The sequence below is a fragment of the Diabrotica virgifera genome, chromosome 9 (genome assembly GCF_917563875.1).
Source record: "Diabrotica virgifera virgifera chromosome 9, PGI_DIABVI_V3a".
NCBI classification, from domain to species: Eukaryota; Metazoa; Arthropoda; class Insecta; order Coleoptera; family Chrysomelidae; genus Diabrotica; species Diabrotica virgifera.
The window spans coordinates 190,195,922-190,213,434 of record NC_065451.1 but is presented as its reverse complement, the minus strand read 5'-3'; the positions used below and the strand labels follow the sequence as shown (position 1 = coordinate 190,213,434).

The window sequence follows — 17,513 nt, the reverse complement described above, 5'->3', positions numbered from 1 at the left end:
ATAAATTTTGCATAATAAATTTGCAATCTAAATGTTTTTAAAAAAGTTCAAATTTTTTAAAATCTTTCTGAACAAAAAGTAGACCATTTAGAAGTTGGCTAATTTTTTTACATATAAAGAGGTGCTCTACCTATCTAATACACTTTACAGAATTAAAATCGGATTATTTAGGGGGCCCCAGCAATGTTTTAAATTTATAAACAGTTTTTTGGCTTATAAAAAACAGCTTTGTTTAATAATAAAAAAATTATTTTAGCAATGCAAATAATTAAAACCAGTATAATTTGACTTAAACTTTCAAATGCTGTCAGCAGAATTGCTATTTTATTTTTTAATCAAACGTTATTCGCGTTCAAAAATTGCAATTTCTCGATTTTTTGAAAGTTCCACCGCGTTTATCTCGAAAACTATGCATCCTACGAAGAAACTTGTAAGAACATTTTTTGCTTAGAATTACCCAAGAAATCCAAAAAAATGTTTTATTTTGCGAGAAATCGATGTTACGTAATTCCTCAAGTTCTTTGTTTATAACAATCTTATCGACATCCCGATCAACTGTTACCCAAAAAATTCGTGTTCTACGGGTCAAAATACATAAAAAAACTTGGGTCCATCTAAATAAAGGAGCCCGTAGCACCACCTCCTGGCCACAGCACTAATTTGTTTATAAGCCAAAAAATTGTTTATAACTTTAAAACATTGCTGAGGCTGCTTAAATAATCCGATTTCAATTCTGTAAAGTGCATTAGATAGGTGGAGTACTTCTTTATATGTAAAAAAATTGACAAATCTTGGTATGTTCTAGTTTTTGTTGTGCAAGATTTTAAAAAATTTTAATTTTTTAAAAAAAGTTTAGATTGCAAAATTATTATGCAAAATCTAGTAAGTCAATTTTAATGAAATTTGGTGTACGGTTTTAGCACATTACAAAAATTTTCTAAGCGAATTAGGAAGGTTCCAAGTGTAACCTAAGTGATGGAAAATCATTGAATAAGGACAGGCTTGTTTTGCCCCCTTATTTTATATTTATTGCTATTTTGAAGCAGGGGTGATAAATTAAGACATTTTTAACCAATCGCATCTGATAGAAAATTTAATTATCTTTGTTTAATTCCTATAGGACTTTGTTCTAAAATGAATAGATTTACGTTATAAGCAAAAAAAGTAGAAAAAAAACGAAATTTTTTGAAATTTTTAAATATTTTTTTTTGCATATTTGAGAAGGAGCTTAATTCAATTATTATTAACGAAGCTATCACCTAACTTTATCCGTAAAAATCTGAATGCCACCTCTCACATCCACCTAAAAATTGATCCTTACTGGTCTAATATGTACAAACTGTTCAAAATAATCATAACAACGAGGTTGGATAAAAAAACTAGACTTGTACCAAACTAGAGAGCAAGCAGGCTTTCGATCAAAGTTTGGCACCAACGACCATCTGCAAACAATAGAACAACTCATTGAGAAATCCATAGAATACAACAGAACCCTGGTATTAGTGTTTATAGAGTACCTACCGGTGCTAGGGTATAAGGTGCCCGCCTGCAAAACTAGCACAGGCGCCCTTCGGTTTTATTAAATTAGTATATTTTGTTTAACACCAGCACAAAAAGGGCTCATTTTGGCGCCCCTCAAACAGGGGCGCCCGCCCGCAGTGCATCCTTTGCAGGCCAGTTATCGCCGGCCTTGTTTATAGGTTTCTACAAAGCGTTTGACACACAGAACTAGATAGTCTAATTGAAACATTAAATGATAGTCTCATTGATAGCCGTTAATCTAAATTAGTATAATATAGTATTTTTATAGAAATACGACAAATGTAATAATGTTACACGAAAACAGTAACGAAATAAAAATTCAAAGAGGTGTTAGAGAGGGTGACATACTATCATCAAAGCTTTTTATAACTGTCATAGAACTAGCTTTTAAAACCCTTGATGGGATCATAAAGGGGTAAATGTCGACGAGGAAAGACTGCACCACCTCAGTTATACTGATTAAATAGTTTTGATTAGAAATGACCTAGGCAACATAAACCCCATGTTAGAAGAACTGCAAAAAGCCTGCAGAGAAATCATGTTAAAAATAAACGTCCCCAAAACAAAATACATTACGAACCTTGAATACGAAATTAGAATCGGCAAAGATAACCAAACAGGTAAGGATATCAGGAAGCATAGTACATGGATGGGCAGCATATGGAGCTCTTAAAAACGTATTTAAAGACGGCAACATACCGATTCCATGGAATAACCACATAACCAGAATGGGGAAGACACGGGTGGTCAAAATAGCAAGAGACAAATCACCAATCGGTAGAAGAAGTATCGGACGACCGCGCAAAAGATGGAGTGACACAAGGGCGGATGGCCCCCTCTGAGAATAAAAAAAATATGAATTTAAATATTTGCAGTTCAAATGTTTTTAGTTTCAAACACATATATATGTATAAAAAGGGGATAAATATTTCTTCTGGACTAGAATTCAACAAAAGCAGTAACGGAAGCTTCAAGAATGACATAGGATGTTGTGTAAATCAAAATGTTGATATTTTTACAAAGTGCCATGGTTAAAACGACCTTGACGACCATCAAAATCGTATCAGTTTCTATACTCTGTACACACAAAGAATAAAAAAGAAATGAAGCGTTACCTGGGTCACCAGCACTTAGAATAAAGAATAGACCGACAAAATATCCCTCTAGGAGGCCATCGTGTAGAATGGCCTTCTACTTCTGGACGAAGATGCCGGATCTAGCAATGATGGGAATTTTGAAGGTTTAAAATCGCATCAAGAGATAAGACTCTTAAACAATACCTATCAACAGCATCTTCCCGAGCAACATACACTAGTAACACCAGTCAAAATGAATTGGTAACATGTTGTGGTGAAGAAATAATTGAACAAATAATGAATCAGGTTCAAAGTGCAAATTATTACGTCATATTTGACGAAACAACCGACGTATCTTACATGAAACAGATTTCTCTAAATTTGAGATATATAGGTACACAATAACAACATTCGTGAAGATTTGTCAAAGTCAAAGTCCATTGACGCTTATGAGAACATAAAAATAATTAGTAAAAAACAAGAAAGAGGGGAAGAACAAGGCCTGACGGGAGAAACATAGGGAAAAATAGTATTAAACTTGTTGAAAGAACTGCACTTGGATCTGAAGAAATGTGTAGGAATCGGTATTGACTTTAATAATACTTTAATAATGATAAGTTTCGAATGACTTTATGGTAATCAAAAGTTGTGAAAAGTGTCTTAAAACTCACCATTGTAACCCTAATTTTTAAAAATTACCCCCAGACCCTCCAGTACCCCCAAAAAAAGTTCTTGGCCCCTCCCGAAAATCGGTCCCGGATCCTCACTTGGAATGAACACCTTCCATAGAGGTATGAATGCGCCAATGGACAAGCAGAATTGATTATAAAATGGAAGAAGAAGAAGAAGAACATGCCGATTAATCTAAAGCTGAAAGTCTTCTATTAGTGTGTTCTGTCAGTAATGACCTACGGTGCAGAAACACAGTCCCTTTACAAAAAACAATGCTTCAAAACTAAGAATAGCACAAAGACGAATGGAGCGTTCAATGAAAGGAGTAACAACAATAGAAGACAAGATCAAAAACGAAGACCTACGAAACAGAACCAGAGTTACGGATGATGTGGAGAAAGCTTGTAGATGGGAGACCAAGAACAGCTAAACGAAAGAGAGGAAGACTACCTACAGAAAGCAAGATGATCTTCAAAAGATGACAAAAAATTGGATCCATATTGCACAAGTCCGTGCTCTGGATACAAACAGGGGATGCCTATGTCCTGCAGTGGACTTAAAACGGGCTGATCATAATTATGTTTTTGAGGATGAGGCTGAAAAATGCGTTACCGTTAATACTGAGCGTTACGTTGCAATGATTCAGAATTTCCTGACACCACAACCTGACCGCTTTCCAGTCAATGAAAACACACTTTTTCAAGGACGAGACATCAAGCGACATTTTAGTTTCTACCATTCTCGATGCCAATCGATAGTACTAGTGAATTATTAAATATTTGCTATTAAATTATGCGTTTTATTTTCCTACAATAGTGCCATAAAAATAAAACTTTTTTTGTCTTTTTTTACATACATATTAACATTTAAATATAAACATATTGCCAACTATGCCTGACAGCAACCAACAATAATTTACTTTCGCCTGCAATAAACATTACTTTTTTCAATTGTTACACAAATAACTATTATACAATACAACAATTTTATTATTAAAACATTATATTGCTTGTTTATTATTGGATGTGTTATTGATGTAAACCTTTTACAGCTACATAGTTTCATTTTAGAGATATTTATTATTGGAATTCAAATAATTTTTTATATTAATTTATTTCGAATTTTATTAGTGTATTACTCATAAATTTAATAAAATGATGTAAAATACCTATGCTAAATTCCACAATATTAAGACGATTTTCCAAAAAACATACATTACTAAAAAAAGACAACATAACATCATAAAAAGTTTCGACAGACCTAATCTGAGTCAATGTTTAAAATAAAGGATCTGGAATAAATTTAAAGTCTTAATTCCTCTAATAAAAACCTCTAATAAACAATCAAATCGTCTCCTATAAAAAAAATGAACGAAACATTAAAAATTCACTCTAGGTCATGCAGATCCGGAATATACTCAATAATCCTATTTCTTCTACTGAACACTGATTCACCGATCAATGTCCCTACCAATGAATACACCATTAAGGAGCTGAGTATGTTAGACAAAAACAACAGTTTCCGACAATAATATAATTTACAAAAAACGCCTGAAAACCTTCCCCCTAATAAAAAAAATAGTAAATTCTACCCCCAAACCTTTGCTATTTTCCTATCTCTGAAAAATGCCAAAGGCAAACACGTGATTCCAACAAAAAGAAACCCTCAAACACACCTATTTTCAACACTGAACCTAGACTTAACTACAACGGGAAAATCTTTCAATACATCAAATAATTACATAATCACATTCTTCTGATTACATTCCTTGGAGAGGCAAAAACCTAAAAATAATGTTACAACGAGAGAAACTGATAATTAGAGATGTAGGGTCAGAAGTTCTTTCAGTTTGCGATATGGAGAAAAATATAAAAAAAATCGTCATAAGACCAACTGTAACTTATGGTACAGAATGGAAAGATATTTCTGCAATGGGTAACTCACAGTTACAACTCCAAAAATTAAATGAAAAACACCAAACACCACTTCAAACCAATTATAGAAGATTACGGTGTTATCAATCCTAAAAATATTATTTACAGACTAAGTTTTCAATCTACTGGCATATAAACCAACATAATGTTACTCCACATCCCACCAGACTGAAAACAATGGGAACCTTCTCTGGTTACACCTCCGAGGCTTCTACAATTTGTAAGCCATCACGGATGCTGAGACTAAGGAAGATGAGGAAATTTTACAATTTATAATTCACGTCCGATCTGCTCAGTGCGGTAAAGTTCCAACGAGAATGGTTTCCTTCGTACTCCAATCAGAGTAAACATGTAAATCAAAAATGAATAACCATTTTCAGTTTAGTTGCAAAACGAAAATACAGCCGCACCATATTCTAGTCCAATCAGAGAGTGCAGCAAGCACCTCTACCGGTTTCGAAATTTATTAGTCTCTCATCAGGAGGCACATATGCTGCTCTCCCTGATCCAACCAAAACAATCCGTGACTGCAGGCCGCCCGGGGTTTGTTATGGTTGGATCAGGGAGAGCAGCATATGCGCCTCCTGATGAGAGACTAATAAGTTTCGAAACCGGTAGAGGTGCTTGCTGCACTCTCTGATTGGACTAGAATATGGTGCGGCTGTATTTTCGTTTTGCAACGAAATTGAAAATGGTTATTCATTTTTGATTATTATTAATAGTGCGGCAGATTCGTGCAAATATTGAAAGAATTGCACATTTACTGATACAAGCATATAATTTGGTCCACATATACTGCAAATATAAAGGTTCAAATTTAGATATGAGGCCATCTCAGATTTTGCCTTTTACAAAAATGGCGGTCATTCAAAATGGGCCACTATACATATGTGACTAATAGCACGATATCTTTTGAACGAAAAGTCCGATTTCAACCAAATTTGGTACATAGGTTCTTTTTGCGATTTACAAGATCGATGTCCTGAACTGGAAGAATCGGTTTACCAGAAGTTGTGTTTTTCCTGGTTTTTTATGTAAAACTGTTTTATATTATGTAAATAATTTATTTTAAATTTTTTCACCCTGTATGTAGTAATTTTTAAAAATGGTAATACCACCATTAAAAAGAGCGTAAGAATATGTTTTAGGAATATTTTGAACTTTTTAGTTATGTTAATTACCATTTAATAAATGCATAACGTATCTTCACATGTACCTATGTGTGACAGATTCGTGCAAATATTATAAGAATTATTGTGCATTTAACAGTAGAAGCATATAATTTGGACCACATATTCTACACATACAGACGTTCAAATTTAGATATGAGGTCATCTCAGATTTTGTCTTTTACAAAAATGGCGAGCATTCAAAATGGCGGCTATACATATGTGACTAATAGTACGATAACTTTTGAACGAAAAGTCCAATTTCAGCCAAATTTGGCATCAATGTTATTTTTTGATGAATAAGATCGAGGTCTTGAACCGGAAGAGTCGGTATACCAGAAGTTGTGTTTTTGCTGTTTTTTATGTAAAAATATGTTGTTTTTTTTTTCAATTCTTTCACCCTGTATATATTAATTTTTCAAAAAAATAATACCGCCATTGAAAAGAGTGTAAAAATATTTTTTAGAAAAGACTTTCAACTTTTTAGTTATGCTAATAACCGTTTAATAAATGCAACGTATCTTCACATGTACCTATGTGCGACAGATTCATTTTGAATCCCGCCATTTTTGTAAAAGACAAAATCTGAGATGGCCTCATATCTAAATTTGAATCTTTGTATGTGTAGTGTGTGTGGTCCAAATTATATGCTTTTACCATTAAATGCACAATAATTCTTATATTATTTTCACGAATCTGCCGCACATAGTTTCATAGGTACATGTGAAGATATATTATGCATTTATTAATTGGTAATTAACATAACTAAAGAGTTCAAAATATTTCCTGAAAAATATTCTTACGCTCTTTTCAACACCGGTATTAACTTTATGAAAAATTAATATATACAGGGTGAAAGAATTGGTAAAAAACAACATGTTTGTACATAAAAATCAGGAAAAACACAACTTCTGGTAAATAAATTCTTCCGGTTCAAGACCTTGGTCTTACACATCAAAAAATGAACCTATATACCAAATTTGGTTGAAATCGGACTTTTCGTTCAAAAGTTATAGTGCTATTAGTCACATATGTATAGTCGCCATTTTGAATGCCCGCCATTTTTGTAAAAGGTAAAATCTAAGATGGCCTTATATCTAAATTTGGACCTTAATGTGTGTAGTATATGTGGTCCAAATTATATGCTTCTACCATTAAATGCACAATAAGTCTCATAATATTTCCACGAATCTGCCACACATAGGTATATGTCAAGATACGTTATGCATTTATTAAATGGTAATTAATATCATTAAAAAGTTCAAAATATTTTCTACAAAATATTTTTACGCTCTTTTCATTTGCGGTATTATCTTTTTGAAAAATTAATATATACAGAGTGAAAAAATTGGAAAAAAAAACATATTTTTCCATAAACAAGCAGTAAAAACACATCTTCTAATAAACCGATTCTTCTGGTTCACCACATCCATCTTGTAAATCAAAAAAAGAACCTATATACCAAATTTGGTTGAAATCGGACTTTACGTTCAAAAGTTATGGTACTACTAAACACATATGTATAGCCGCCATTTTTGTAAAAGGCAAAATCTGAGATGGCCTCATATCTAAATTTGAACCTTTATATGTGTAGTTTATGTGGTCCAAATTATATGCTTGTATCATTAAATGTGCAATTGTTTCACATATCGGCCGCACTATAACATTTATTTTTATAAACTATGTACTTGTACTTACATGACGGAAATATTATACTTCTTTGGATTCCAACACTATATTTAAAAACGACTGGGACTACAACAAATACTATTAAAAATATTAATAGTAATAAAACAAATCTGAAACAAAGTAACACTGTGTAAGTGGTACGTGTAAATAAAGAAAGAAAATATATAAATATATAAATAATGTTTTATTATAAAAGCATAGAGTTCTTAGGTTACGTTCACTATGGAGACCATCGCATGGTATCCTAGCCTAGAGCATAGAGCCTAGAGTTACTCTTCATATTCGTGAATTCTCGCATATAAAATAATGTATTTATTTTACCTGGCGATCGAAACAATATTATCGATCGCTATGTAAAATAAATGCAATATTTTGAATGTCCGAATTCACGAATATTAAGAGTAGGATTCTATGCTCTAGGCTAGGATACCATGCGATGGTCTCCGTAGTGAACGTAACCTTATTTAGGTAACCACAAAGGTGTAGGTATACTAGATCGCTCCAGTGGCGCGCCTAGAATTTTCGTCGGGGGCTTTGGTTTGGGCACAGAATTTTTTTTGTATATCTAACAATAAAACACTGAAAACGTTTGTTTTCTAGATAAAATGGTAGATAAAATGAACTTCCATCAAGTAACGGTCGAATCCATCAATTTTTTTGTATAGTTTATTATAAAGACAAGTTACATTTTCCTATCATTCTTTATAATATGTCATGGGAAGGGTTTTAACCCCAACCCCCCCCGGGTGCGCCACTGGATCGCTCCGATGAGGTGGTCAGATGTTAATCTTCTACAGAAAAGAGTCACATGTAAGTTCGTTTCATCGATATATTTCTTAGAAAAGATATCGTTAGAAAGTTAGAAAGAATATTTTACTTCAAATTTTATGATAAGAAATTCTTTTTGAGGTCCCTACTTTGGCGAATATTGGTGATCATCATGGCAATCTTTATCCTATCTGTATCAGCCCGGAAAAGCTGCACAGATGTTGCGTTGAAAAATGTTCTAAGGTTTTTTAATCAGGATGTTCTTCTGCTTCACGGACCTCGTTTTCCAAATATTTTCCTTGCAGGATGGGTGGTGGTAGGGAATATCTAGATTAATTTCCCATAATGTGTCCGCAGTATTGTAATTTTAGAGACTTGATGGTATTCAGTACTTTGCGGTACTCATTCATTTTTCTGAGGACCTCCTCATTTGTGAGTCGGTCGGTCCACAGGATCTTAAGTATTATCTTATATAGCCACATCTCAAATGCTTCCAATCTTCTGTACATATTATCTTCTCTCAAGGTCCTTGATTCAACACAAGGTGAATCCAGATTTTTTGATGACCCTAATATATTAAAATCTTCAGAAGTGTTAAAAATATTATCGGGATAGTGTGTTCTGGTCTATATTGTGAGCAACGCAAGTAAAGTCAAATAATTATCAAAAAATACCTACAAAATAATTTATTTTTTTCTAAATATTTTGCATGCAGTTCATTTATTCTTACATGTATTTAAACCAACCCTTGCACTTTTTCCACTTTGAACGGAGTAATTCAGAATTATCGGTTTTGGGTGTATCAGCCATTCTTTCACGTAACACCAAGAGATTTTGACGCAGAAGTTTAATTTTTGATGGTTGGGTTAGAAATAAAAAAAGTAAAGGTGCCAAATAAGATCTGAATGACGGATGAATCATTACTTCAATATTTTGTCAAATCTGTGGGATCTAATATTCCCGTGATGAAGGATCTGGCAAAAAATGACTTACTTACAAATCAGAATTTTAGGTTGTTTCAATGGTACGATGAGGTTTTCCAAGGAAAGCTTGAGGTCTAAATTTGGTGGAAGTTGGATCATCTTAAAAGATTAATACAGTTAATTACAGTTTGTTAAAGCACTTACCGAATTATGCAAAACCAAATACAAACAAATCTTTTTGGTGACTGCGTGTTTAGAGAAAACAGACCACACCTTTAGTATTTAGTATCGTATTGTATAATTATGAAATACTGTAGCTGGATGAGCAACAGGAACATCATAACACAGAATATCATAAAACATAAACTTACTTTTATTAGATAGGTACAAATAAAAAAGTTAATTCCCTTAACTGTTTTAAATTCATTGACCTATTTATAGGACGGGTTAAAATTAAAAAATGCAAATATTTAAAACAATTTTATGAATATTTCCTTATTAAGAACAATATTATGATACTGATAATTATGTATAAGTAAAATTTTGAAACTAAAAAAAGCAGTTTGGGGGTTAATGGGTTCAAATCAAAAAAAGAAATAATTGCGAAGGGGGGTCAAACTTTGTTAGGACAGTAAACGTAAAAAAAGATCAAACAGTATACTTACATATACAAACAAGTTCCTATAAGCCATTTTCTACAACAGCTACTACCATTTCTTCTTCCCAAACCCTAAAACAAATACATAAGGCTTAAAAAAATAACCACAGCTAAAAGCGACGTTTGTAATCTTACCATTTTTATAAAAAACTACTAAACGAACAGCAACAAATTAATGATTCCGATGTTGCATTATACTTGAAATAACAAATTGTCTGTTGTAATAGTTGCCAAATTTCGTAAGTTCTTCGATATATGTGATTTCCGGATTACCGTGGCTTCGAAACTTTGTTGCACACCCTGAAATTAAAATTAGAAACTTAAACGACGACGTCGTATGTTCCTTACAAATGTAGAAATACTGTCAAAGGAGCCAACAGGGTTATAAATAGGCAGATAATGAACGAAACGGGTCCCGCTTCGCATATACAGGGTGAGTCAACCATGCAGTAAAATAAGGATATTGTTAGTACATATATTATAAAAGTATTTGATGATGCATGATGCATAGCGATCCAAAGTTATGTTGGTAAATGGAAAGCGTTACTTATTAATAGACACAGTAGAAATACATAGTAGACCAAAATTCTGGAAATGCCCAATTATCTCTTAAACGGATGATCCGATTCATACAAAAACATAGAAATTAATTAGGATTCATCGACAATTCTTTGTCTTAGCTCTGCAACACTTGTTAGTTTAGTTTTATACATTCTCAAGTATCCCCAATAAAAATAATCCTTAGGATTCAAATCGGGTGAACGAGGAGGTCATTCAATACTATCTAATCTACCAATCCATCGTAGGGGAAATGTCTGATCTAAATAACGACGAACATTTACACCAAAATGAGCTGGAGCTCCATTTTACTGAAACCATATTTCATTTCTAAGTAGCATATCATAATTAGTTCTTGTTAAATTTTTTTTTCTATAAAAACGGCCTAATTACCTGAGTGCCCACTATATCCGACCATACATTTACTTTTTGTGGTCTTTGAATATGGTTTTCTCATATCTAGTTAGTGTGGATTTTACTCACTCCAATACCTTATATTTTAGCGATTAACATTCCAACACAGTGTAGATAAATATTGTTTCGTAGGAAAAATATACCTTGTTAACGAAGTCCTCGCCAGTTACAATTTTATTCATCATCTCCCACTAAACTGTAATGTGCGGTCGTATAGTAGTGTAGTGATGTTCATTTAATTCTTGTAACAACTAGATTTTCCAGGGTGTATTTCAATTATTCTGTAATACACGCAAAACTGAAGAATGACCTACATCATGTACCTACCTACAGTCCCTGGCTATATAGGGTGAGGCAGATAAAGGGCCTATTAGAAATATCTCTAGAACTAAAGGCAACTGAATTATGAAAATTGGAACAAAGGGGTTTTGAAGACTGATCTATTTAATTAAATATTTTTATCTACTTGGTACTTCCGGTTATACCGGAAGTTGCTTATAACTTCGTTTTTTTAAATGGGACACCCTGTATATTTTTACATTTTTTGATTTTCCTCGATTTCTTCTTTCTTAAAATATAAGGTTTTGTAACAATATACAGGGTAGGTTAAAAGATAATTACGTTTTCTTATTAATTTCATAGCAATATTCACACCCTGTAGGATTGTAGTAGTTTGACATAATAAACTCTATTTATGTTCAAATTATTTTTAATATAGTCTACTATTGTTAACAATTATTGGTATAGCTAAACTTTAATTTTAATATACAGGGTGGGTCGAAACTCGGAATGAGTATTTTCTGAGTTTTCTTAAATGGAACACCCTATATTTTAGTATTGTAATGAAATGATATTTCACGGTACTTTTTTATTTCTTAAGCCTTCCCTATAGCTAACTGCTTTAATTTGTGCTTAATTGTTAATCGCACCAACAATCTTAACTACGATGGTATTTTGATAGCTCAACCATTATTGGCAATTTTAAGTATCATTCTAGATTAATATGTATTTACTTAAAAAAAAATTTTTGTGATTGAATATTTTCACGGCCAACCTAATACAATTTCACATATTTTGTGTTGCAATTAATGTTTGGCTTGAATCACCAATAACTCACAAATTTAAACAGTTAGGTATAGGGAATGCTTAAGAAATTAAAAAGTACCATAAAATAACATTTCATTACAATACTAAAATACAGGGTGTTCCATTTAAGAAAGCTCAGAAAATACTCATTCCGAGTTTCGACCAACCCTGTATACTAAAATGAAAAATTTAACTATACCAATAATTCCTAACAATAGTAGACTATATTAAAAATCATTTGAACATAAATAGAGTTTATTATGTCAAACTACTACAATCCTACAGGGTGTGAATGTTGCTACGAAATTAATAAGAAAACGTAATGATCTTTTAACCTACCCTGTATAATATTACAAAGCCTTATATTTAAAGAAAGAAGAAATCGATAAAAATCTAAAAATATAAAAATATATAGGGTGTCCCATTTAAAAAAACGAAGTTACAATCAACTTCCGGTATAACCGGAAGTGGCAAAGAGACCAAAATATTTTCATTAAATAGTTCACACCTCAAAACCCCTGTATTCCAATTTTCATGATTTTCTTACCTTTAGTTCTCGAGATATTTCTAATAGGCCCTTTATCTGCCTCACCCTGTATTGTTATGACCACCTATGAATTTTTATAAAAATCAACTATTCCACTAAGTACATTTTGTTTAAAAATTATTTTTAAATTTAATATTGTTATGTAATGTTTGTTATACATTAACTATATAATAAACAGCAATAAAATATTTGAAAATATTACTTATTTATACAGGGTGTCCAGAAACTCTACCGACAAACGAAGACAGGAGATTCCTCAGATAATTTTGTGACAATTTAACCCAATTCACCTAGTCCGAAAATGCTTCCTAAGGGAGCTAGAGCTCTTTGAAGATGGCGCCATGTAATTAGTTTTTCTTAAATACCTCCAGAACGCTTCAATTTAGAAAAACGAAAATTGGTATATTTATTTACTTTCCTGAAATGAATCGATTCCATCTATTGCGAATTTCTAGTACCGGTCATAGGCGTCGTTTTGGGTAGGGCAACGGTTATTTTATTGCATAACTTTTTTGTCTTCAACTTTTAAGCATTTTTGATACTGGATTATTAAATTGTAAGGTATTCTAGTACTAAAAGGTACTCTTACTTTAAGTTGATAGGATACACCGTTTTCTAGAAAAATCTATTTGAAAATTTTTAGTTTTGGGAATTTGAAAAAAAAAGTTTAAAAAAATTAAAAAAAAAAACCGATGTATTTTACCAACTTAAAGCAAGAGTAACTTTTAGTACTCGAATATCTCATAATTGAATAATCTCGTGTCAAAAATACTTAAAAATTAAAGACAATAAAGGTATGCTATAAAATAACTGTTGACCTACCCAAAACGGACGCCTATGACCGGTACTAGACATTAATGAAATCGATTAATCTCTGGAATATAAATAAATGTACCAGTTTTCATCTTTCTAAATAGTTTTTTTTTAATCTTTTTTTTTTTAATTCAAGGAACGAAAAATTTTCAAATCGATTTTTCTAGAAAACGGTGTGTCCTATCGACTTAAACTAAGAGTACCTTTTAGTACTATAATAACTCACAATTAAATAATTCAGAGTTAAAAATTCTTAAAAATTAAAGACAAAAAAGTTAGGCGATAAAATAACCGTTGCCCTACCCAAAACGGACGCCTATGACCTGTACTAGAAATTAGCAATGGATGGAATCGATTCATTTCTGGAAAATAAATATGTATACCAATTTTCGTTTTTCTAAATAGAAGCGTTCTGGAGGTATTTAAGAAAAACTAATTACATGACGCCATCTTCAAAGAGCTCTAGCTCCCTTAGGAAGCATTTTCGGACTAGGTGAATTGGGTTAAATTATCTTAAAATTATCTGAGGAATCTCCTGTCTTCGTTTGTCGGTAGAGTTTCTGGACACCCTGTATATTTTTTAATATTTTGTTGAATTCCTGACCTTAATCACATAGAAAATATTTGGGAGCTTTTAAAACCAGAAATTTCCAATGAAAAGGTCACAAACAAAATTGTTTTGATTGAAGAACTAATGTATATCATTGGAAGCACAATGACAAATTCAAGCAAAGTGAATTTAACTGCATTCAAAGTATGCCAGACGGGTACTAGCAGTAATCAAAGTTAAAGGGGACTCAACAAAATATTAAAAAATATATAAATATGAGATATTTTCAAATGTTTTATTGCTATATATAATATATTTAATAATAAACAGCAATAAAACATTTAGATCACATTTTTATAGTTTTTTTTAAATATTTTGTTGAGTCCCCTTTAACACTAAGATTAAATACTGCTAGTACCCGTCTTAGCATACTTTGAATGCAGTTAAATTCATTCTGCTTCAATTTGTCGTTGTGGTTCCAATGATTATTAATTTTTTAAACAAAACAAATTTGTTGGTGACCTTTTTACTGGAAAGTTCTCATTTTAAAAGTTCCCAAATATTTTTCATGGGATTAAGGTCAGGAATTCAATAGAATATTAAAAAATATATAAATAAGTAATATTTTCAAATATTTTATTGCTGTTTATTATTAAATATATTATACAGGGTGTAACGAAAATACAGGTCATAAATTTAACCACATATTCTGGGACCAAAAATAGTTTGATTGAACCTAACTTACCTTAGTACAAATGTGCATATAAAAAAAGTTACAACCCTTTGAAGTTACAAAACAAAAATCGATTTTTTTCAATATATCGAAAACTATTAAAGTTTTTTTATTGAAAATGGACATATAACATTCTTATGACAGTAGCATCTTAAGAAAAAATTATAGGGAAATTTGGACACCCTATAAAAATTTTATGGGGGTTTAGTTCCTTTAAACCCCCCCAAACTTTTGTGTACGTTCCAATTAAATTATTATTGTAGTACCATTACTTAAACACAATATTTCTAAAACTATTTTGGCTCTTAGTACTTTTTCGAAAAGTCAGTTTTTATCGAGATATTTTGAATATTTGTCAAATCCACCACATATTTGTATATGGTTAAGTACGATTATGGAGACTTGATAATAATATGAAAATTTATGTATGATTTACATTTTTAGGTATATTTTGAACCGTATTAAAAAAGAAGCCATATCTCGATAAAAGGTGCCTTCTCGAAAAAATACAAAGAGGCAAAAAAGTTTTAAAAACATTTTGTTTAACTAATGGTATCGAAGTGAAAGTTTAATTGGAGCGTACACAAACATTTGGGGGGTTTAAAGGAACAAAACCCCCATAAAATTTTTATGTAAACATATTAAAAAAGAAGCTGCAACTCGATAAAAACTGCCTTATCGAAAAAATACTAAGAGCCAAAAAAGTTTTAAAAATATTGAATTTTACTAATGGTATCACAGTAATAATTTAAATGGAACGTACAGAAAAGTTTGGGGGGGTTTAAGGGAACAAAACCCCCATAAAATTTTTATGGGGAGCACAAATTGCACTATAATTTTTCTTTAAGATGCTCCTGTCATAAGAATGCCACATATCCATTTTCGATAAAAAATCTGTAATAGTTTTCGATATATTCGAAAAAATCGATTTTTATTTTGTAACTTCAAAGGGCTATAACTTTTTTTCTGTGCATATTTGTACTAAGCAGGGGCGTGCGGTGAAATTTGAAACAGGGGAAAGCAATTTATAAAAAAATTGTAAAAACATCTATTTATAATGTAATTCAATTCTCCTACCATTTTTCGAAAACTTGTCTATAACTTCCTTGTACAGACGTGGATATTGTGACATTTCTTTAATCAGATTATATTTAATTGAAAAAGAAAACAAGAAAAATCCTTTATAAAAGGTATACATACTACTAGGTATACTGTATTCTCCCTAGGGAGTAAAAGTACTTTGTCTCCCTAGGAACGAAAAGTAGGTAAGACTTTCCTCCCTACAATCAGTTCAGGAAATGTATACTTTCGGTAGAGGTAGGTGGAAAAAAATATTAGTAACTCACTGGCAATATTTTTTGTGTCAATACTCAATATCCTCAGTCTCATATAAAGCTGTTAGTTCTAAAGGTAATGAAATCAAGTCAAAATATTGTCCATAAAGACGCATCAAAGATTTTGTTTGTTTTTCAGAAAATATGTTTTTCTTAATGTATTAAAATTGCACAGCTAAAGAAAGTCTCGGTCATCAAAATTCTTAAAACCTATTTTCCATTCGTTGGCATATTTGATCTAAAATCTGGTAAATAGTATAGTCGGCGGTAGCACGATTCGACATCTCAAACATTATCAGTGCGTACCTAGTCGTTTCCTTTTAGGCTCAAAACTTCTTGCCATCATATTATTTGAGCATTTTTCAAAGTCATCTCTTTTTGTTAATAATATCTTTAAATACGCTAATTTTTTTACACAGAAACCAATCTCGTTTATCTTGCATTGCAATACATTAAATAAATTATCTGAGAATAGAAATATTTCTGAAAAAAGCTAAGTTATAAAATAAAATTCAAATTCAAATAATCTAAACCATCCAAAAATCCTCTCGAGCTATTTATGGTTTCTGTATCCCACTTTTCACATTTTCACCATTTTCCAAAACACTAATACATATTTTATAATTTATTTATATAAATAATATTTATATTTGGTATTTATAATATAAATAATTCTATGTATTTATTTATATAAATAATTCAATAAAATCCATCTTCATACTTTCAAAAAATCAGTCAACGAAGCCCGTCATTGTCAAATGCTGGTAAATCCCATTTAAATTCACCAAAAACATCTTCGTATGCAACTGACAAAACTGCTTATAAGCTAAAGATATACCCCAAATTTGAACTCACCGCTCACCGTGTAACCCCGATGATTTTTACATAGGCTGGAGTCGCTGGAGAGAAGCAACTTAAAAATCAGATTATTATGCCGATATAACTCCGAATACCACCGTAGAAATACGATCATGGTCCGAGTACGGAAGGATGCTGCATGCAGCGCTGCTTATACGGTATGAGTACCTATTTCATTGCTTTGTTATT

The 17,513-nt window shown here is 31.7% G+C and overlaps 1 protein-coding gene across 2 annotated transcripts in view; it reads right to left on the bottom strand.

The window, feature by feature from the left end:
* The window catches only part of LOC114328997 (lysophosphatidylserine lipase ABHD12), a 54,837-nt gene that overhangs the window by 23,587 nt on the left and 13,737 nt on the right, over positions 1 to 17,513 (bottom strand). Inside the window, exons 2-4 of one of the 2 annotated variants that reach the window (XM_028278003.2) lie at positions 10,567 to 10,731; positions 10,439 to 10,503; positions 8,092 to 8,192 (exon numbers count right to left, since the gene is read on the bottom strand). In XM_028278003.2, the coding sequence (XP_028133804.2) occupies positions 8,092 to 8,192; positions 10,439 to 10,503; positions 10,567 to 10,569 (169 nt within the window). In that variant the 5' untranslated portion in view covers positions 10,570 to 10,731. Of the gene's footprint in view, positions 1 to 8,091; positions 8,193 to 9,580; positions 9,676 to 10,438; positions 10,504 to 10,566; positions 10,732 to 17,513 lie in introns of those variants that run through there. The other variant, XM_028278002.2, reaches the window with a different exon arrangement.